This window comes from Sylvia atricapilla, chromosome 12 (assembly GCF_009819655.1).
Source record: "Sylvia atricapilla isolate bSylAtr1 chromosome 12, bSylAtr1.pri, whole genome shotgun sequence".
Classification (NCBI taxonomy): Eukaryota; Metazoa; Chordata; class Aves; order Passeriformes; family Sylviidae; genus Sylvia; species Sylvia atricapilla.
Genome location: NC_089151.1, coordinates 6902545 through 6924485, shown reverse-complemented (window position 1 = coordinate 6924485; position 21941 = coordinate 6902545). Strand labels below are relative to the sequence as shown.

The 21941-nt window shown below is 53.8% G+C and overlaps 2 protein-coding genes across 3 annotated transcripts; one reads left to right on the top strand and one right to left on the bottom strand.

Annotated features, from left to right (window-relative positions):
* Positions 1-4358: 4358 nt before the first annotated feature.
* On the bottom strand, positions 4359-11324 carry HERPUD1 (homocysteine inducible ER protein with ubiquitin like domain 1). 2 transcript variants are annotated; one of them, XM_066327599.1, is made up of 8 exons: positions 11160-11324; positions 9803-9880; positions 9648-9719; positions 8521-8642; positions 7922-8044; positions 6952-7299; positions 6017-6122; positions 4359-5405 (listed from the first exon to the last, which is right to left on the bottom strand). In XM_066327599.1, exons 1-8 carry the CDS (start codon positions 11289-11291, stop codon positions 5235-5237), a joined length of 1152 nt encoding a protein of 383 aa, XP_066183696.1. In that variant the 5' UTR covers positions 11292-11324; the 3' UTR covers positions 4359-5234. The 2 variants fall into 2 exon arrangements, with proteins under 2 accessions (XP_066183696.1, XP_066183697.1); XM_066327600.1 differs by having other exon boundaries at positions 4359-5402; positions 11160-11323.
* A 3200-nt stretch (positions 11325-14524) lies between these two features.
* Positions 14525-20371, top strand: PARD6A (par-6 family cell polarity regulator alpha). Its single transcript, XM_066327593.1, has 3 exons — positions 14525-15030; positions 16319-16541; positions 19292-20371. The coding sequence occupies exons 1-3, from the start codon at positions 14623-14625 to the stop codon at positions 20077-20079; spliced, it is 1419 nt and encodes a 472-aa protein (XP_066183690.1). The 5' UTR covers positions 14525-14622; the 3' UTR covers positions 20080-20371.
* The last annotated feature ends 1570 nt before the right edge of the window (positions 20372-21941 follow it).

Below are 21941 nucleotides of genomic sequence, written 5' to 3'. Positions count from 1 at the left end.
GGCAGCTGCACAGAGCATGGGCATGTTACAAAAGGATTTGAATTCAAGAGACTTTAACAATCTGACAGCTCTCTTTTCTGTCCTACAGCTCCCAGTTCAAGGGATGTGGGCAGAATGGCCAACACTTGGCATAAAGGGAATTCTGCAGACCCCAGGAGGCCACAACCACGTCTTTGCCCAGGGCAGCAATTCACATCAGCATGGGGGAAAGGGAAAATGGGCAGTTTGATACAGGGGTATTTGTCACCAGGGTAGACAAAGGCAGACAGTCCAAGACCCCAGACCCATCCTGCTGATCCTGATGGCTCAGTGCATTCACAGCCCCCTTAGGGGCCAGCTCCCCTGCCCCAGCACGGCTGCAGAGTCTGCTGTCAGCAGAGAACCAGAGCTCAGGGAAAAGGAGAGCAGGGAACTGCCGAGCATTGACCTCCAGTGGGAACAGGAAGGCTGGAGACTTTCTGCCTACAATAGCAAAAGCATGTGGAACACAGAGATGCTGTGAGCATCCTTGTCCTGGAGTAACCAGGCAGAGGCCAGGGCGGCAGTGACACCACAGCCCACCCTCCTCCCAGAGCAAGGTCAGGGTAGGACAGGCCAGGTCAGGTTTAAAAGCCTAAGGAAAGGTTAATTTTGGCTAGCAGGAGGCAGGGCAGGCTTTGAACCCCAAACAAATATTCAACACTCCAGCTGCAAAGGGGATGCTGGAAGATGTTTTGATAAAGATTTGCTGTGTAAGGCTTTATCTGAAGGCCGTGCACGCACACATGTACTCACCACCTAGCTGAGGACTGTCCTGTAACTGGGGTTGTTTTTCCCCACGTTGTCCAGGGCAGAGGTACATCACAGCACCATTAATCTTTGTGCTGCATTGGCCAAAACAGTTGGTGTTACCCTGCAGATGCTTCCTGAGAGAGCCTTCCAGGTACACTGGCTGCACCCGTCAGCAGGATGGGCTCCAGCGCCACTGCCAGGATACACACAGCCCAGGATGGCAGCAGGGGCAGCCCAAAGACCACTGCTCCCTTCTGTCCTAGAGGTTTATAAAGTGGACAGAAATAGCATTCAAATAAGATCTATTTTACAAACTAGTTAAAGCAATTAAAGCTATGCAATATTTGAATACAGATTTGTGTTGCCAAATGAAATTGGTGTTACCTGAGTTACTCTCAAATTTTTAGAAAGCAGGAGTAACCTGGAATCACCACCACAATTCAGTGAGGGCTCTCAGCCCCAAGGAGTCTCCTTGGGTGATACCCTGACCCTAGGGGGGGGTTGCCCCACTGCAACTCCAAATTCTCCTGAAGCCAACTCAACTTCTTCTCTTCTGTACCAGTATCATCCATAAAAACCTCTAAAAAGAAAAAATAAGCTGGGACACACAGGTGGCCCTAAGTCAGCCCAGGTTTTTCACAGCTGAGGGTGCCCAGGGCAGCTGGGCTGGAGCTGGAACTGCAGCCAGCTGTATTTCTGTGGCACTGACCCTGCACAGGCAAATCTGGACTAAAAGAGCAGCAAATACAACTTTCAGTGCTACTGTAAGAAACTGAGGCGGTTCCTCTGCAGCACAGGCCACTGAGCAGACGCAAGACACGGGTCCAGATGCAACATTTCCCAGGATTTGTCCAACCCTCCCAGGCAGGCAGCTGAGCATGAACTGACCTCAGTCGCCTCACTGCAGGTTTGCGTCGGGCTGTCACACCAGGACTGGTTCACCCCCATGGTATCACTCCATCTGAAATTCCCACCACATTAAACACCAGCAGGCATCTCAGGAGCTATTCTTATGGAGCAGAAGGGCTGGAGGGAGGCGATGAAGATGCATTTGGCACATTTAGTAACACTAGGGGTGTAGCTGGGATGGCCTCTGAGGACACAGAGTACGTATGAACTGCTTTGCAAATCCCACCAGACTCACAGCTACAAATGGATCACAAGGACAAAGACCAAATGAAGGTTTTAACACTCAGCTGGGCACTTGCACAGCTGTTGGGATGTCCCTGGCTGCTGAGAACAGGGACAACAGGCAAATCAGTGAATAAATGAAACAGCTCTTCAGAGAAAAGGGGAAACCACATGCAAACACACCCACCCTCACCAGCTTATCTGCTCAGCAGCAACCTCATTCTCATGAGATTTATATTCCAGGAGCTGAGGACAGGGCCATATCCGTAGTGACAAACAGGACTTGAGTGGTTCCCCAAGTAAACAGCCTGTTTGGAGCTTCCACAACAAGGACAAAGATGCCTGAGAAAAGCAGATTGTACATTTTTCCCCGACTTGTTTCTCAGTGGGGACAGAGAACTGCTCTCAACTGGGAGCAGCTGCCAGAGAATATCAGGGGACACAGCAGCAGAGGAACTGGCTTTATCCTGCTGCTCACTTTGCCACCCTGTGGACCTTCAGAGGACTTTCACTGCCAGAACCTGTCTGTCCTCAGGAGCCCTGCACAACACCTACTGAACAGGTCGGGTTCCTCTCAAGCATGCAGGGGAGCTAAACCAGCAGCAGAATCAGAGTTTGAAGTGTGAGCCAAGGCAAACACAGCCTCCTAAAGCCTCAAGGCCCCTTCTGGTCTCTCGACTTCTGTCCCAGCAGTGGGGACAGTCTTGCTCTGAAAGATTCAAGGCTCATGTTTGCTTTGTCTAACCTGGATTCCCTCATTTTCAGGGCCATGCTCACTGGCACTCACAGCTGGCAGATGCCAGCTCTCTCCCCTTCCTTGCCATGCCCCTGTTTGCACTGACATCCCTGCAAGCTGAGCTGCCTCAGCAGTCTCTCATTGCTCCCTGGGTCTCAGGCACCCAGAGGCATCCATGGCTCAGTGACAAGGTTACAGCCACCCCAAATTCCCAACTCCACATAAGAGCAGGCTGGCTCAGTCACAGGCGCTTGGAGCCCTCAGCCAGGCACTGTTCCCTCACATCCCAGTGCTCCTGTCTGGGCACACCACTGGCAGCTGTCTCTGCAGGATTACACAGGATTTACTTCCACATTACGTGTCCTCTGCTGCACTCACCCCAAAGGCAGAGGTTATGTGTCTCACAGAACCATTAAGGAAATTCTCTAAGGTCCAGGACTCTCACTGCATCTCTGCAGTGGCATTAGCCACACTTCATTAGCTTTTCAACTAGTTTTAAATCCATCTGCCTGTTCCTGGGAGCAGCAAAAGCTGCAAGACAACAGATGTTTCACCATCTCTGATAAATTTTCAGACTAGAGATTTCACAAGTAATCCAGCACTATGTGCTTGTTGTCTTAACCATACCAAACCAGTTTATTTCTGGCTGCCAGGAAGTGCTCTCTCCTGTGCTAAAATCGAGCACAGCCACAGCTCAGTTAATTCAGGAACTTTGCCAAGACACCTGAGTGATGGTTTGCTACACCCTGAGGAAGAAAAATCCACAATCCACAATCCACAAAGCAGCTTTGATGTGGAACATGCCCAGTGCAGCAGCTCGGGGTGCAGCTGCAATGTGAGCTGCACTTGTGTCCAGGTGGGGGAATGGACGTCACCTGGCACCCACCCTGTGCTACCACAGGGACAGGGACACAGACTGGGAAGGTGCAAAAGCCCAGGGATGCCTTTCTTCAGGGAGTGCAATTCCCAGAGCAGCACCAGACCACTAGCAAGGCAAGAGAGAGTGGGCACCTCCTCCAGGAGTATCCTCAAAGGCTTCTGCAGGATATATCTGGGGTAACAAAACTGACCTTCTCTCAAATGACTTCATTTTAAATAACTAAAAATTAATTTACCACTGTCCTACCCATCCTCCAAGTCTCCAGCAAACTGAAGATAACAGCAAAAAAACAAACCTGGAAAAGAATTTGTTCAAGTCAAGAACAGCACCAGGATGAAGTGGCTTCCACAGGTAACACCACACCTGATCTGCCATGGCAAGATCAAGCATTACCTGCTACAACTGCCTGTCCCAACTGATGTGTGTTGGCCCTACCAACACTCCTCAAATTGTCCTGCCAAGTGCAGGCAGCAGAAGAAGAGTAACAAGTTCCAGGAGTGGCAGCTGTTCCTAGACAGCACATTTCAAGCCAAACTGAACCCTGAGCCAAGACAGGGTGTTGCAATTCCACCATGAGTTTCAGACAGGGTTCAAGGAGCCCAGTTTTCCAAACAGCCACAGAATTGCCCATTTCAAGATGTCCACGGCCCTTTTTGTTACCAACTTTCTATAAGCAAACACACTCCAACCTATTCAAAGCACTTTCTCTGCTGAAGGCTGCACCTTTTCCCCTCATATCCCAACTCCCTCATCATGAATTTTCAATAAAAAACAGGCAAGAACACACCCTGTGCTTTTCACAGGAAGTCTTCTGATTGCTGTAAAGGATATATACAAATGTGGATATAAATGCCTGCAAATTTTATTGCAACAACAGCCCTTAATCATATCAGAAATTAAAGAGAACACAATGAAGTAATGCAAGAGGAGTTGCACTGGAGTGAGAATGCAAAGTTGAACACAGGAATTAAACTGTTTTAACTTTGCATCCAGAAACAGTGAAGAAGTTTACATTTTGCATAAGTTTTTGCTAAATATATTTAGACCTGAACACACTTAGTCTTCCCCCACAATCTGGCAGCAGGGCAGAGGGGAAGGAGAAATGGCAGGGGGAATTAAATCTTGAATTTAAACTACCTGAATTCAGCAACATGAAATTTAGTCTGCAACACCACTGAGGTAACTGCTTATCCACATCATCTCACAGTCCTCCACTTTGTCCAACAAGGAGATTGCACAAGACATTCTTCATAAGGAAATATTTACAAAGAAAACTTAAAATATTGTTGAAGCAATTTAACAATAGATCTTTCCTTAAAATCTGCTAATGCATATCTAGCAATTTTTGAGATCCTACACTCAGTGTAATTAAAATAGCATTTGAAACATTCCAACAGGAATCACATTGCACAGAAGAAGCAATTTGCTTCCCTAAACATTTTTGCACACCCGCTCAGAGCCTGTGCCTTTAGTGCACAAGTCCACAATGCCAAGCCTCTACACAGGTACCTACTAAATGCTATGGAACAAAGTTCTTTGAAATGAGGACAAGCATCTCAGTCTCTGGGCTGTCATGATGTAAGGCTTCTTGCAGTTTTATTTGCTTGGTCAGTGAAAGCCAGAGGAATTGCCATCCCTTTCCATGCCTGGTCTAGAGGTGGTCTCTGGTTCTCTCAGGCATCCACTGCAGTTTCAGACAAGCAGATTGGTGACAGATCAGTTGCGGGTCAATCCAGGCCCTTCTGGAAGGAGGGATGCAAAGAAAGTCTTGAAAAAAACCCAGACTGTGCTCACGAGTGAAGGGTTGGCCTGCTGCAGTTCTTGGAAAGCCTGTCCCTCATCAGGAGCTGTCTCAGACTCATTTGTTCTGCCTCCATTTTCCCCCTGCTGAAAGAAAGGATATTTGGTAAAGGATAAATGCAGAAATGCCTTAGAAAAATCAGGTGTCAAAGTGTTTTTGTTGCTGAAATATCACTGTTTGAGTATAAACTTTTTCAAGCCCCAGATATAAAGTCAAAAACCCAAGCTGCACACTGGCAGTACTGGTTAAGTTACACTGGTATACAGAAATATTGTCCAGGACAACCATCAAGGACCAGATCCGGTGAATTATGCATTTACAGCTAGTTAACTTCCATTGACATCAGAACTTGCAGCTTGAAATGAAAAACTCAAACTGCTTATAGACCCAAATCCTACAGGGGTGCAGCCTGAACCCTGCCCTCAGTTACATTTTGTGACAGACCACTTCCCATTACAACTTCCTCAAGGACAGAAGCAGCTAGAAGATCACCAAAATATTTCAGGATGAAGGTTAACTAAGGAATTTACACCAATGGAGGACTCAGGTGGCAATTATTCTCCCATGGAAGATACTGTCTTACAGCAGTTTCAAGAAAAGGTGTTTTTTTCCTACTACAGAATTATTAAACAGCAAAATTATTAAACAGCAAAACTTGACAGGGTTTCATAGTTGAAAAAATACAGCAAGGCAATACCTGAAAGTTGTTGTTCTGGTCCTGGTTTAGAGCAGCTTGAGGAGGAACATTGCCTGGCAAGGGTTGAACTGGTCTTCGTCTAAATGGGAACCATCCAGCATGGTGTCTGAGGAATGCAACAGATTCATTAATTAATTAATGCTGCTTCAACATTACTCATCCTGGTACACAACAGCTGCACATCTGACTGCTCAGGGCTGCTGGAACTAGCAACAGTAAAATCTAAGGACTTTCAATGGAACAATTAACCTTCAACTCTCCAAGTCTACACAGATGCTGGAAAAACTGTTCTACTTTTAACTCCCAGACCTATAATTCAGACAGTTACATCACTTGTCCCACAGGTGATCAAAGAATTTTGGAGGACAGATTATCTTTCTCAGATAAGACATCCCAGGCATAGCAGCTGAGGGTCCATTATCATCTGTGTTTTTATCCTGAATATATTCCCCCACCCAGAGAGGTTCAAAGGCAGTTCAGGATATTCCATTCAGTTCAGCCTGGTCTGCTCTCCAGAAGCCAACACAGCAAAAAAACTGCATGGCAGCAAGTGTGAGACCCTCTTCCCAGACTTCAACCACTTGTTTCCCAACAAGAAACTGTCATTTTCTACACTGAACCTATAGGTCAGTCTGCTCTATGCTGCTGAGTTGCTGGCCCTTTACAACAGGGGCTACACTTCGGTTTCAAGCAGTTTTCTAAAACAGAAATACAGCCACAACAAACTGCAAAACCCCATCAGACACATTCTTCATTTAATCCGGACATAGGCTTAATCCTCTTTTTTCTGAATTATACCAGGATATAGAGGAGTGGTTTGCCCTTTGCAGGTCCAAGAGCCCTATGACGCTCAACCACCAGGAAGCTGAGCACAGCACAACTCAGTGCTCCAGCGAAACCCCTCTGGACAGCAAATGTTAACACCATACACTTACAGATACATCAGAAAGGTGCCACCCATGACGAGGAGGAGCCTGCTGATACTGGAGTAGAAATAGACCATGTTGAGAAAAACATATAACAGTGTTGCTGAGTAGAGCCAGTCCAACCAGTCTCGATGGCCACCCTCCTCGTCTTCCTCCACGAGGGGCCCCCCTTGAGCATTCATCCTCAAGTTCTGGTCAGCCACTGCATTAACCTGAGCAGCAACATTCTGGTTTCTGGGCTGGTTTTGGGCAGGAAATGGGCCTGGGAGAGCAGCTGGAGGTGTCACTGGTGCCACTGGTATCTCCTGAGAACGCCGTGGATGGGATGGGTCAGCAGATGCAGCAGTAGAAGCCAAGCTGGAACCAGAGAACAAAGTCCACAATGAGGCTTAGTCAAATCCTTTCACACTTCCCACAGGTCCTGTGTGTAAAAATCTGTCCTTCTTTAACAATAGAGTCAGATCACATCCAAGTAGAAAGCATCAAGTTTAGAGGCTACAGAAGCATTAAAAACAAGTTTTAGTGCTACCCATAACAGCTGTACAGTGATTTCAACAACAGGCACCCTCCTCTTTATCAACAGTGAAGTCAATCCTCCACAAAAACAATTCAGAGCAACCTGCAGGTCATCTGGAAGTCTCCTGCAAGCCTCAGCTTGACCTGTCACTGATGTCCAGTCAATGCTGTTTGTGTTTTTGGCAGTAAAAAAAAGGCACAGGCTCCTCAGCAGGATCAGATTTACTCTAGAGACACCTGCCCTCTCAATGAAGAGTCAGACAGGCAATGGGCAAGACTCAGAACCACTGGCCTGAACAGCAACAGAGCAGCACAGTTAGGGGAACATCCCCCCAACATTCAGCACAAATTAAAAAGAAAACGTCTCCAAGCTCTGCCGAAAGAGGAAGAATTGCCAGGAGTTCTCAAATTTCTTGCATTACAGTTTCTACTTCCTACTGGCAGCTTGGAATAGAACACTTACTATTGCATGTAATACTGTCTTGCATAAATCTGCTGGAACCAGGACATCTGAAGCATGCTGTAGGTTGTGTAAGCAGAGAAGCCAGGAGCCATGGTCTGGAAGGGACTCCAAGATGTTTCCAGCCTGGGTCAAAATTTGAACACATTCATTAGCAAACATTGAACTAACAACAAAAGCAATTTATTACAGAACAACATAAATAGCTTCTGCCATTTTGTGCATCCCAAATACCAAATTGATTCTTCCTTGTAGACACCTCTTTACCCACATGAACAAAGAAAACACTTTTCTTCCTAATTAGCAGAGCAGTGCATTTTCCTTCAAATGCCATATCCTTGAAGTGTTCAAGGCCAGGCTGGACAGAGCAACCTGATCTAGTGGAAGGTGTCCCTCATGGCAGAGGGTTAGACTAGATGGCCTTTAAAGGTCCCTTCCAATCAAAATTATTGTATGTCCACTAAAGCCTTTATATAAAGCCACATCATATTTGGCCCACGTTCTGTGGACTTACGACAGTTGATGTGGCATAAGGAGCTTAACATAAAGGCATAAGCATATCGTCTTAAAAATCTTAAGGATGTACATAAAATTGTATTTACCCATTACTGGCTTCTGCTGACGAGTGGACACCTGAAGAGCTCCTCAACCTTCCACCATCTGAGGAAGAGATATTTGATTCCTGCCTGGCTTCAGATGGTAACTTGGGCTGATCAGCTTTAACCTACAAACAACAGTGCAGCCAGTGAGGTTTACTCAGCACACCACACACACGTTATGCAAAAAGGCTGCACCCCACAAAATATGCCCTTGTTTTAACACCTCTCAGTGCTGTCCCTGCTCTTGGGCACTACACCACAAGCACATCTATCAGTATTTTAAAGCTCCTGGAACCAAATGACTGATGCAAAACTGGTTTGATCCTACCCTTCCCTTTCACAAGATTTATACTTTATTTGTTACTTATGCACACATTCAGTGTCCATCTGGTTATAAAAATATAAAATACAAAAGACTCTTTGGCTTTTTCCTATGGCAAATTTGTACTGTTTGCACAAACTGATATACACAGAGTTCAAGGGTTGTCCTGTGGTGATACCATCTGTCTAACACCCAGCCAAAGCTGGCTCACATCTAGCAACCACCAGGCATGGGCAGGGTTAGCTCAGAGTGCCTTTAATGGGCAACAGGACCACACCTCTAGAAAGCTTTACAGAAAGAACAGGTTTTGGCCATTTGTACTTGACACCAATCCATACTGAGCTCAAGTACTAAGGCTGAGCCTGTAGAGAGGAAGCCAAAGATGAGTCATTAATGGGAGTAGTTAAAGTGTCTGCAGTTCTCAGCCTTCTTCTCTCCCCACAGATCAGAACCACTTCCCCCCACTTCTCTTCTGACCACAAGCTCAATCTGTCCAAGTGTGCCTGGGACACAGCAAGTCACAGTCTACTCAAGAAAACTGAATCTACCAGAAAGCACTTCTCCCCTGAGCAGCACATCACAACTCCATCTTTCTTAACAGATGCCATGAGGATCTTTACTGATGAACTGTAGAGGCAAGTTTTTTTACTCAGCTTAAACCAAATACAGTCTCACATTCTCAAACAAATTATCACAAAGTAATATAGCTGTTGCAGTAAAATCTGCAGTAACAGGGAACTTTAAAATGGTCATCCAACACTTCTTGTTTTCAGTTACAAGTTCAAGATTCAGAGTTAAGTCTAATTACCTCTTTAGTTTCTTGCATATTTGCAGGAGTCTTGAAGTTGTATACTAAATGAAGAGCATGCAGCTCCCCATGCTGAAATATAATGGAAGATAGGTTAAAAAAAAATCCCTTCTCTGGATATATTTCAGCACATCATAAAAGATACTTTTTTATACCTTTGGCAATAATTCTCCCAGACAGTGGTGATCAAGCAGCAGCTTGCCAGAATAAATCAGCTTTTGGTCCTCTTCAGGCTTTGAAGAAAGAAGACAAAGAACAGAATTACATGCTCTGCCAAGCATTAACTAACACAGCTTACAGCTGGTGCAGAGAGGCACGGAGCCTGGAGCATCCCACATACCAAGGTGCAGAGGGAACTGTGCACATCTAAATTCAGCTGAAGTTATGAGAACAACTGAATGCCCAAGTGGGATATTATCAAGGAGCAAACCTGTGTAAGAATCCAAAGTCCCTTGGGCAAAGAATCTGGCTACATGCTGTATCTTTTACAGCCCCAACAAAAACATTTATGTTTCTTGAAAACAGAAGTCTGGAGTTCCAGCTGATCTGATCAGCAGCAGAGGTGGTGTCGAGTAAATCTGTCACAGCCCATCCAGAGGGCCCCAGCAGCTCTTCATCGGGAGCTGTCCCACAGCAGCTGCTGGAAGCACAAGGAGCCTGTTTCTGGATAATCACCACACTCCCAGGGAAAGCACGGCAAAAGCACGGGATCCAGGCCTTCTCCCAAACAACCAGAGGCAGGAAAACGGGAAATAGCCTTAAGTTTGCAAGGCAGTCTCCAGTTGGATATTATGAAGAAATTCTTCACCGAAGGCACGGCTAAGCATTGAAATGGGCTGCCCTGGGAAATGGAGTCAACTATCTCTGGAGCTCTTAAAAAAATGAGTATAGGCATGGCACTCCACAGTGTGGTTTAGTAGGGATAATGGCATTTGGTCGAAGGCTGAACTTGATGATCTTGGAGGTGTTTTCCAAGTCCATCGGTTCTATGAAGGCCGCACACCCTCCTGCGGGAGCACTGGGGCAGGGAGCACAGCTGCTCCAGCAGCACTCGTGTCCTGAGGCTCAGGGGAAGTCACACTTCTGCATTTCAACCCCAAAGGCCCATCACCCCGCCGTCCCCAGCGCTGTGCCTCCCGTTCAACGGGAACGCGCCCCCGGAGGGGCCTCGGCCGCCGCCTGGGTGCGGTGCCCGGCCGCTGCTCCCCGGCGCCAGCGGGCTCCGCCGGCCCCACACACCTGCAGGACGCGCCGTCCCGGGAGGCCGGGTAATGATTAACCGGGCCACAAACCAATCCCAAAATAGCCCGAGCGCGGCTGACGCAACCGGGAGCGGGACACCCCGGGGGACAGGTACCGGTCCCGGAGCCCCGCGAGAGCGCCACGGCAGCTGCCGCCGCTGCTCCGCGGGGTGACAGCCCCCACTACCCACCCAGCCACCCATCCATCCGGCGAGGCTAAACGCAGGGACCCGCCCGGCGGGGCTGCAGGAACAGGGCACCGCGCACTCACCGGCGCGTCGGGCAGGAGCCGGCGCAGCTCGGTCTTGAGCCGGCGTACGGTCCAGGCAGGCTCGGCACTGAGCCGGAGGTCGCGGTGCCGCTGCGCGGGGCTCCGGACCAGCAGCGACAGACGCTCCTCCATGACGGGCGTGAGACGGGCGGCGATTGCAAAACCTCCCCCCGGCACACTTTTATAGGGCTCGGCCCCGCCGCAGGGCCGCGGTGGCTGCGGTTCATTGGCCGCAATGAGGATAGGGGCGGGGGCTGCCACGTGGGCCAATGAGACGGAGCCTCGCGTGCGGCCCCGTGAGGAAATGAAGGAGCTGATTGGGCGATGTCGGATGAGGGGCGGGGCTATGCGGTCACCACGGCGACCGTGACCCGCCCCGCCCGGGCCCTGAGGGGCGGAGGCCATCGCCGGGCCGGTGCTGCTGTTTTCCTCCTTCTATCCTTACTTCCGCCACGTACCTGGCTCCAACGCGGCTCTTAGGGATCCTTTGCTTCACTTTCCCGCTCCCCTCCGCCCGCTGGAGCAGCACAGCTCTTGTGGAGCCCTGCACGTGCCTGATCTAGGTGAAACATCCCCTTTCCCCCTATGGTTATTTTACCCGAGCTGTGTAGCTACCTCAGCAGGTTTGCTGCGGGTTCGTAGGTACAGGACAAACCATACTTCTGGGTGGAGCCAAAAGAAGTGTGCGCAGATGCTGGGGAAAGTTAATAATTCATGACATTTTTACTAAAAAAAAAAAAAAAAAAAAAAAAAAAAAAAAAAAGACCACTAGCTTCTGAGTGAAGTGTTCGTCCTCATGCCCATCTTCCTGTGAGATGCGATCCAGCATATAAAAAGGCCGTGGTAATGATCCTGATGCACCAGGAGGGGGTTTTCGCGTCCTTCAAAACAAAGCTGTAGGAACGTGAGACGTCGGGTTTATCTCTCGGCACCAGGTATTTACTCTGCGTGTTTCAGGAGCTGCTCAGTATTCCTTGGCAGCCAGACCTGTTGCCCAAAGGCGCGGATGAGTCTGCAGCCAAGACTGGATTACTGGATTTTGCAACTGGGAAAGACACTCTGCCACGGGGATGCATCACCCCGCGGCTTCCCGGGAAGAGCCGAGCCAAAGGGCAGCGCTGCCGTGGGAGCCGACAGCGAAATCACGGAGAGATGAGCTGAGCCTGGGTCTGGCCGGGTGAACCCTCCGCGGCTGGCAGGGTACGTCCTTGTGAGAGCGGAGAATTCCAGCAGAGCCCATTCCTCTCTCACATCCACATCCCACAGCGAGTGCTGCGGCTGCGCTCCTGCCTGCTCTGTCCTTGCTGGCCCCTGGGAAGGCTCAGTGCCCAGGTGGGCTTTGCCTCCCCAACCTCTGCTCTGTGTCCCACCAACGCAAGGAAACAGTGCCAGAGGTATTTGCTGCTCTTGCTCCATCAGCACAGATCATGATCCCTGTCCTTCAGCTCCTACTGGCAGTGGGGAAAGACAAACACAGTGTCCAGGGCCACCCTTGCCATTGTCCAAGTCAAGGTGACTGCTGCTTGCTCGGTTGCAGCCTTTGCTCAGAGTGCCAAGAGGGTGGCAGGGACAGGGTAAGGCTGTGCAGGTGCTGGAGTGAAAGCAGGCTCTTTGACTCTCTGTGTGTTTTATCTGGGACTTTCTGTGCTGTTGCTGACCTGTTGACCAGCTGTGCAGCTGTGGGCACAGTGCTGATCCTGCCTCGAGCTCAGGCTTCTCCTTCATCGCAGACAAGAAGGGCAGAACTCAGCAGAGCTGCTGTCTGCCCATTCCTTGTCTGAGCCATTGCTGGGAAAAATGCCTGCTCACTGGACAAATTTACCTGAATCCAGCACTGACCTGGCTTGGAGCAGAGGCTGCAGCAATGACCTCCTGAGGCACCTGAGTGCTAAGCCTCAGCAGCCCCCCTTCATATCTGGGGGTGCTGGACCCCCCAGAGAGCCAGGCCCTCACTGCCCTCACCCACAGCAGCCAAGAACTGGCGGATCTGGAGTCAGTGGACACATGTGAACATTGAGTAGCACATGCTCAAGTTCCAGAGGCTGATTCAGAACTCCTAGGACTGAGGCAAAGCAAACACTTACCCTGATACTGTCTGCTTAGCTTAGCTTGCTCTGTGGCAGCAGATAATGACCCACAGCACAAACCAGAAAGTGTGACCAGCACATCACCCCACTGTCCTGCTGAACAATTAACTCTGATTTACCAAAATTGGAGATGAAGGGCTGCAAGCTGCTTTTGTCGCCTGCGTAAATATTAACCACGGTGTAAATCAGGATTATCTCTCTGACCTCAACACAATTACTCTGTTAAAAAACAACAACAACAAGAAAACTGAGGGGACTGAGTGGGGTATTGCTGATGAATTTACAGCTCTGTTTGTGGTCAGGCTGGTTTTCACGGTGTGGCAATCACTTGGCACAGCAGGATCAGCCGGAGGAGAATTTGCCAGCACACGAGGAGATGTCCCACAGTCTAGCAGCCTGGCGTGCTCCTTTGCTCATCCAGGCACAGTGACACAGGGGACGAGCCTGCCAGGAGCCACAGCCCAGCCAACGCAAGACCTGGTGCTGTGGGGATGCAATTTTGTCCTGACCAAAGGTTGTTCCCTGGGCCAGGATAGGGCAACAGAATCCAAGAGCAAAGGGCAAGAGAAACCAGACAAGCTCAGGGCTCGGTTCGATATGTTTATTTTGTCGGAGGCACTGTGCTTGTTAGGTGTCTGGCTGAAAAACTGTTTCATGGTGCTGCTGTCATGGCCCCTTTGGCTCAAAACTCCTCAGAGTCCGTGAACAAGAGTTTGGAATTTGGTTTTGTTGAGGCGCTGGGGCTGGTGACCCTGGTGCCGGCAGGAGGAAGCTCTGGTATCACTGGCAGAGCTGCACTGCAGCGGGGTCTGCAGGTAAGGGGTTCTCTGGCTGCCCCTGAGTGTTTCTGTGCCCGAGCAGAGCCAGTTCTGCCAGAGACACATCCCACGGACATCACCTGCGGACACAGCCCGGCAGCACATCCTGGCAGCCTGGTGCCAGGACAGGCGAGGAGAGGCTTTGCTTGGTCAGTTTCTCTCCACTCACTCAGCTGTTCCACTGGGCGGTAAAGCAAATCATCCCCGAAACAATGAACCTTCCCTGGCCCACACTGCTCTGGGGCAGCACAAAACTCCCTTGCCAGACAAGGGAGAAAAGACAGAATGAACGTGTTACCAGGATGTGGGGAAGAGTGGCACAGCTGGAAAACAGCCCCTGCTTCCAGCCTTTGCCAAAGGCTACCAAACCGATGGCATGGGAAGTCCCCCCCAACCTGGGGAAACGCCGGGATATTCCCGGGCGGGGCCGAGGCTTCCACCGGTGACAGTCGCGGGGATTCCGTGCGGATGCTGGCCGCGTGCCGGAGCTCCATGTCCCCAGAGAGGGGCCGCTGTTGGGTTTAATGTATCGCTAATGAGGTTCCTGACAGCGATGGGATGCCCGAGGTTACCGGCGCGGTGCCCGGTGCCACCCCGGCGCGGCGGCGGCCCGACGGGGAGCGGAGCCGTGCTCGGGTAGACGGGGCCGAGGTGGAGGGGATTGGGATGGGGACGGGGACGGGGTCGAGGACGAGGATGGGGGTCCTGCCGCCCGCCCGTCCCCACCCCCGTTACCACGGCGACGTTGTCAGCAGCCGCCCGGCCACGCCCCGTGCCCCGCCTGGGCCAATGGCGCGGCGGCGCCCGGCCTGCCCGCCGGTGACGTCATGGCCGGTGAAAATCCCCCGTGGCCGCGGGAGCGGCGGTGGCGGCGCGGCCCCGCGGCCCGGCCCGGCCCGCACCATGGCCAAGCACCACCGCACGCCGGCGCGCTCCGCCGAGCCCGTTATCGAGGTCAAGAGCAAGGTAAGCGCCCGCCGGGGACGGGGCCGGTGATGCCGATGCCGATGCCCGTGCCGGTTCCGCCGGGTCACGACCGAGCGCGTCGCCCCCGCGTCGGGCAGCACACGTGGGGCGGCACGGCGCAGCAGGGAGCGGCGCGGGAGGCAGGCCGTGCGGGCTCTCCGCTCCCTGCGCTGCGGCGGCGCTGCCCGGTGCGTCCCCGAGCCCAGCCCGGCCCGGCGGCCGCAGCGTCCCGCCACCGTGGGCTCTGCCGGGCCGCGGGCTGGGTCGGCGCGGCCGTGGGAACGCCGCGGCGGAGCGCTCGTCAGATGCGCAGGGCGCCGGTGCGCCTTTCCGGCAGCCCCGGTGTGCGGGCTGGCCCCGCCGGTGCGGGTGTGCGGGGTGAGCGGTCACCCCGGGGACACACCTCGTTCGCCCAGATGTGCACTCACCCAGATGTGCGTGCTCGCCCAAATGGTCATCCCCGGCTATGCCATCACCCAGATGTGCACCCCCAGCAAGGGACGAGCCGTGCATCCAGATGTGCACACCTGCATGACTGTGCGCTCGCCCAGTTGCGGTCTCCCCCAGACGTGTCTGCTTACCCAGATATGTGCTCACCTGGCACACCCTTGCCCAGATGTGTGCCGTCACCCAGATATACACCATTATCCACCTGTGCCCACCCACCCATCCCTGTGCTCACCCAGATGTGTGCACTCCTTTTCTGCACCCTTATCCAGCTGTGCACTCGCCCAGCTGTGCCACTGCCTGCTCGGGACCCCCGGCACGGTGCAGGGTGTCTTTCTTCCCAGGACGTGGTGGCCACCGCCTGCCCCAACAGCTGGGGTGTGATCCCCGCGGGCAGCGCGATCCTCGCGGTGTTCCTCAGCCTGTTCTTAATTGGCTTCCCTTTCGTCGTGACGGAAGGAGGCATTAATTAGCGCTGTTGCTCGCCAGGTGCTACGGCAGCGCCTGTGTCGCAGGGAAGGGCCTCCCGGCAGCACGGAGTCTGCCACGGCTGGTGGTACGGCCGGAGGGTCCTTCCTCTGCCGCGGGGCCATCTTTCTGCCCCATCACTTCAGTGTTCGGGCAGAAAAACGGCTTCGCTCCTTTTACTTTGTTTTTGGGACGGGCTCTTCCTGACTGGCGCTGCTGCCTTGGTGCTGCCGGGCTCTGGAGGCGGCAGCACCAAGGCTCTGCCTGCCCCGGGGCAGCTCTGCGTGGTGCCCTGCCTGCATCGGTCGTGCCGGCCGGAGCCAGTCCTGCCCGGAGTCACCCTCTTCCTCATCTTCCTCGTCCTCCTCTGCAGTTCGACGCTGAATTTCGCCGCTTTGCCATGAAGCGCTCCGGCGCCGGCAGCTTCCAGGACTTCTACCAGCTGCTGCAGACAGTGCACCAGATCCCGCGGGTGGATGTGCTCCTGGGCTACACAGACATCCACGGTGACCTCCTGCCCATCAACAACGACGACAACTACCACAAAGCCCTGTCCTCTGCCAACCCCCTCCTCAGGGTCATCATCCAGAAGAAGGGTAAGCGGGGCACTGGATGCATCCTCCTATCCAGAGAGATGAGCCACATCCTACGGTTCTGCTGGTTCCACCTTTGGGCTGTGCCAGCGGGGTCATGGCTGGTCACATACCCTCCAGCCACTGCTTTGGTGGATGGATGTGGAGATGGTGGCACTGGGAGGCTGCCAGAACCCTGCCAGGGCTGTGGCAGCCACATGGCCTCTCTCTGGCAGCCGAGGGCACCTGCCTCAGCCTAGCCCCATGCAATCTGGTGAGCAAAGGCAGATCTTTGCAATTCACCCCTTTGTAGTTGTGTTTTCCAGCCAAGCTTGTGTGGGCTCCCAGAAAACACCCGTGTCACTCCTGTGAGCACTGTGCCAGCTGCCCCATCCAGCTCCCTGCCCTGAGGAGGCCATAGCCATTTTGGCAGAGCTCTCGGAGTGCCAGGTGCTGCTGGATTTTTGGTGTTGGGAAGAGGCTTGTTGCCTCCCTGGCAGATCAGGGGCTTTCCCTTACCTCAGTGGCATGTTCCCAGAAAACCATTTCCTTGCACAGGTACACCTGATAACATCCTGATAGCAGCATCCTGGTGAGGATGGAAGCCTTCAAGTGACTGACACTCCAAGTGTTTCTCCTGTTTGCAGGGAAAATAAGCCCATCCTCTTTCACTCAGTTTAGTAGCACCAAGGTTTTCTCTTTCATAGCATCATCAGTCAGCAGTTCACAGAGCCAAAGCCTGACCCAGAGCCACAGTTTTCCCTGCACAGCATCCAGAGTGAGTCTGTTTCCAGCTCATGTCAGTGGTATGAAGAAGTCCCTGGGTGCGGGGTGATGCTGGCAGCCAGCCCTGGCTGCTGTGTCAGTTTTCCTGGGCTTTTGCATCAGGGTGGTGTGGGATGCCCTGGACATGTTTCATCTGTGGCTACATGGTGTGGGGGCTGGCAGCAGTGATCCAGGCTGCTGGAGCCCGTGGTGCACTCAGGGGCTGTTGCTGCCAACGTTGAACCATCCCCTGTTCCTGGCCCAATGCTTGGGCCCAGGCTGGGACATGGAGAGCCAGTGCAGAGCTGGGTGTGCCAGAGATGCTGTGGGAGCATCACTCCTGCTCCCAAGAGCTACCCTGTGGGCTGCTGGAAAAGCCTGTGAGGGCCCACAGCTGACTGTGCCAAGACAGCACAGTGTGGAGAGGGAGCAGGCAGAGCCTGGCTTCATGGGCAGCAAGATAAGGAAGGTGAACAGGCAGCACCAGGGAGCCCCAGCATGCAGCTGTGCCCACAGGAGAAGGGCTGCAGGGCCGGCAGTACCACAGGGAGGTGAGCAGAGAGGCCAGGAACAAGTCCTGGGTGAATCACAGCTGATTTAAAATGGATCCAGGTCATCCCAAGGCTGGGCTGTGGTTGAACCGGTCTGGGTCGCTGAGGAATGTGGCTGCAGAGCCTCTCACACTGCCTGGTGCAGGGAGCTGTGCACAGACACACAGGTGGGCTCCTGTCAATAGGCTCTGCAGCAGCCAGTCCTGCCACAGCAGGGCTAAAAGCAAAGGCTGCAGCTGGGCTCCCCTCTGTCCCATCACCCCGTTGGGTGAAGCCATCCCTGCAGGGCAACCTGGAGCAACGGCGCTGACCCTCCCTGGCTGGGCTAAGGCTCATGGGAAAGGCAGGGGGAAGTGTGGGACATTGCCAGGGCCATCACTGAGCTCATCCTTGGTGTGCTGGACCTGCCTGGCCCAGCCACTCTGCGCCCCTTGGAGAGGAGCTGTGTGCTGAAATAGCTGTGGGAAAGCCTCCGCCGCCCTTCCCCGAGCTAAAAATATGCCAAGGCTGTGTGTGCAGGGAGATATTTATAAGCCAGGAGCCCTGGCAGGCTGGCTTGGCTAGGGAGAAATCCCATGTCCCCTGGGCTTGGGGACATCCCTAGCAGCCCTGCAGCTGGAGCAGGGTCCAGATGATGGTGGGGGACACTGTGGGGAATGTGCTGACCATGGAGCATCCAGATTTGGGCTCCTCCGTGGAAAGAGATGGGGAGAAACCAGAGGGGAAACAGGGGATACTCCCCAGCACCTGGTGGATGGGGCCAATGATGATGGGCTGGAGCTAGGCCCTGCAGAGCAGCCTCAGGCCAGTCCAGAAAGAGAGAGTCAAATCCTATATGAAGTTGCCTGATTGTGGAATCAGAGACATGGGCACAAATCACAGTCTGGGATATTTGGGGGCCCTGAGGATGCTGCAGCCCTGGGATGAATTTTCAGGATGTGGGGGGTCTCTGTCCTCAGGAATGGCAGAGTTCTAGTTGGCTATCACCAACCCATGCTAGCCATAGCCCTGCTCTGGTGGGGCAGAGGACTCTGGCTGTCTCCTGGGGTTGGACTGGCCCTAAGGGCATTGGCTGCCACCACAGCACACTTGTGTGGGGGGTCCTCTCTCCCCAAACCTAAACTGGGGCAGAGCTGCAGCTCTCAGGCCATCAGGGCTGGCAGCTCTAGTGTTAAAACTGCAGAGTTTGGCTTAAAGTGTGATTAAGGCTGAATCACTGCCTCGATCCCACTAATCCTGGCCTGTGTGCCTGTGTACGCTGGGTAATCCCAGGAGATGGGCCCCAGCGGAGACAGGCTGCAGGGAAAGCCAGGGTGATGATCTGGGGAGGAAAAGCCGGTGAGACCTGTGAGCAGGGCCCTTCTGCTGACTGCTGCCCCAGCACCTGGGGCCAAGGACACGCGTTCACATCCCCAGCAGCTGCAGTGCCTGACCTGTGTCCTCCCTTGCCCCCTACAGCAGAGTCCGACGCCAGCGTCTTCGCCTCCAACTCCTTGCAGCGGAAGAAGAAAGGGCTGCTGCGCCCAGCACACTACCGGGCCAAGCCTCACCTCCTCATCGGGATGCCCCAGGACTTCCGCCAGATCTCCTCCATCATCGACGTGGACATCCTGCCCGAGACGCACCGGCGCGTGCGGCTGCACAAGCACGGCTCCGACAAACCGCTGGGCTTCTACATCCGCGACGGCGTCAGCGTGCGCGTGGCCCCGCAGGGCGTCGAGAAGGTGCCCGGCATCTTCATCTCCCGCCTGGTGAAGGGCGGCTTGGCCGAGAGCACGGGGCTGCTGGCCGTGAGCGACGAGATCCTGGAGGTGAACGGCATCGATGTGGCCGGCAAGTCCCTGGACCAAGTGACGGACATGATGGTGGCCAACAGCCACAACCTCATCATCACCGTCAAGCCGGCCAACCAGCGCAACAACGTCATCCGCAGCAGCAAGGCGTCGGGCAGCTCCGGCATGTCCACGGACAGCACCCCCAGCCAGCAGACCCCCAGCCCGGCCTCGCAGTACCTGAGCAACTACAGCACGGCCGAGAGCGACGAGGAGGGCGACCTGGTCATCGAGAGCGACAGCGCGTCCCACTACATCCCCGGGGGCTGCCCCAACGGCGGCCCCGCCGACGGACCCCTCCAGCGGAGCCTGTCCCCGCACAGCTCGCGGGGCTCCCTGCAGTCCCTCGGCAGCCACGACGGCAGCCCTGGCAGGGGCAGCGGACGGGAGGATGGCACCCTCCTCACCCTATAGCTGCAGGGGCTGTGCCACTCGGTGGCCGGCCGGGTTTCCGCTCATCCGGGCTGGATGTGGACGCCGGGGTGATGACGGTGGACAGCAGGCAGGGGTGGAGAGGGGCTGCCCGCTGCCCTCTCCCAGTCCCCGTGACCCCGGGAGCCCCACCGTGGCACCCACTCAAGCCAGGCACTGCCTCTCTGAGCCCCCTTGCCTCCCCTTCCAAGCAAGAGGGGGTTTTTAATTGTTTTATTGAAATATGCATCATTAATATATTGCAATGGACAGTAAAACTTTTTTCTAGAAAGCACCATGCTTGTCCCTGGTTCATGTCACTGCAGGGAGGAGGGGGACAGTGGGTGGGTACCCCAGTGCTGTGCATGGAAGGCAGTGCTCTTGACTTTAGCACACCTCGTGACTTTGCTTTTGTGGTGGATGACCCCACCAAGACCCATCGTGCCTGTCCCAGGACACATGTCCAGGCTGTTTTGGGCAGCCACCTGGCCTGATGGCCTGATGCAGTCAGCCTTGCTTGGCCCCCTCATTCCCACCTTGTCCCTGCCACAGGGCCCTCACTAATGCCTGGTCTGGCAGCAGCACCTTGGCTGTCACTCAACCCTGCAAACGCTGCTGGGGATAGTGCAGCCCCATCCTCCTTCATCAGCCCCAAGCTCAGGGCAGGGGGGTGTCCACACCTGCCCCTACTGCTCTGCTGGGGCTCCCAGCACCCTCAGTCCCTCTTCCAAAAGTGCCAAGCTGATGGTGGCACTCAGTGCTGCCAAGGGCTTGTGGTGGGACTGGCAAGGAGGAAGACCTGCAACTCTCAGGGTCTGAAAAGCCAGCACCAACTCTCCGTTCAGAGCCTCAGGCCAGCGCAGGCAGGGAGTGCAGCAAGGGCTGAGGACACTCATGGCACACAGCCAGGGCCCAGACAGACCAGAGAGCAGATCTGACAGCAGGGCTGGTTAGCCCAGGCTTGTTTTGGGCAGGGAGGTGCCCAAGGGCTGTGCCCATGGCCTCCAGTCACCCTCATCCAGCCGGCTCAGCCTGGCTGTGGGGTTTGCCCTGAGGTGGCCCCAGGGGCACATGGGGTGATTTCCCAGTTGGCATCTCACCTCCTCCAGCCCTTGAGTGCCAAAATATTCCCCCGCCTTTGGCAGCGGCGTCAGCCGTGACATCCCAGGGCACTGCAGTGTGCCAGGTGGCACAGGCAGGGCTGGAATACTACACAATATCCCCACCCCACAAAATCCTGCCCAGGACGGAGCAACCCCTGCAAAAAGGCAGCTGCCTGGGGGGATCCAGGCACAGTATCCCCACCCTGTGTAGCAAAAGGAGATGGAGCAATGGCACAAGCTGCAAGAAGGGAAAACTTGATGGGATTTCAAGGGAAAAAGTGTTCTCCCTGAGGCCAGCACTGTCTGGAGACAGCAGCCCAGCAAGGTGATGGGGGCAGCCCCATCCTTGGAAACCCTCCTAATTCAGCTGGATATGGCTCCAACCTGTGGCCCTGTGCCTCTGCTGAGCAGGAGATGCACCAAACCCTCCAGCCATCTCTTACAGCTTAGAATTTTCTTCATGCAGCAAGATCCTTGCAAAGGTCTGCACAGGTTCCTGCGTGGCATTTGAAGGTAAGGCAGCAGTGAGCTCACCTGTGTGATGGCACCTTCCCAGCCGTGTCCTGCCAGCCTGTGGATGGAAATCCAGCAGGATTTTGCACATTCTCCAGTCCATGTCCCACCACCACGTCCCAGCACCCAGCACTGTGAAACCCACAGCTCATCCCCTGTCTGCACTGTGCCAATGCTGATGGTTTCTGCTCCCCACACCACTCCTCAGACCCTGCTGAGCCTACTGGGAGCTGCACACACACTGCAAGA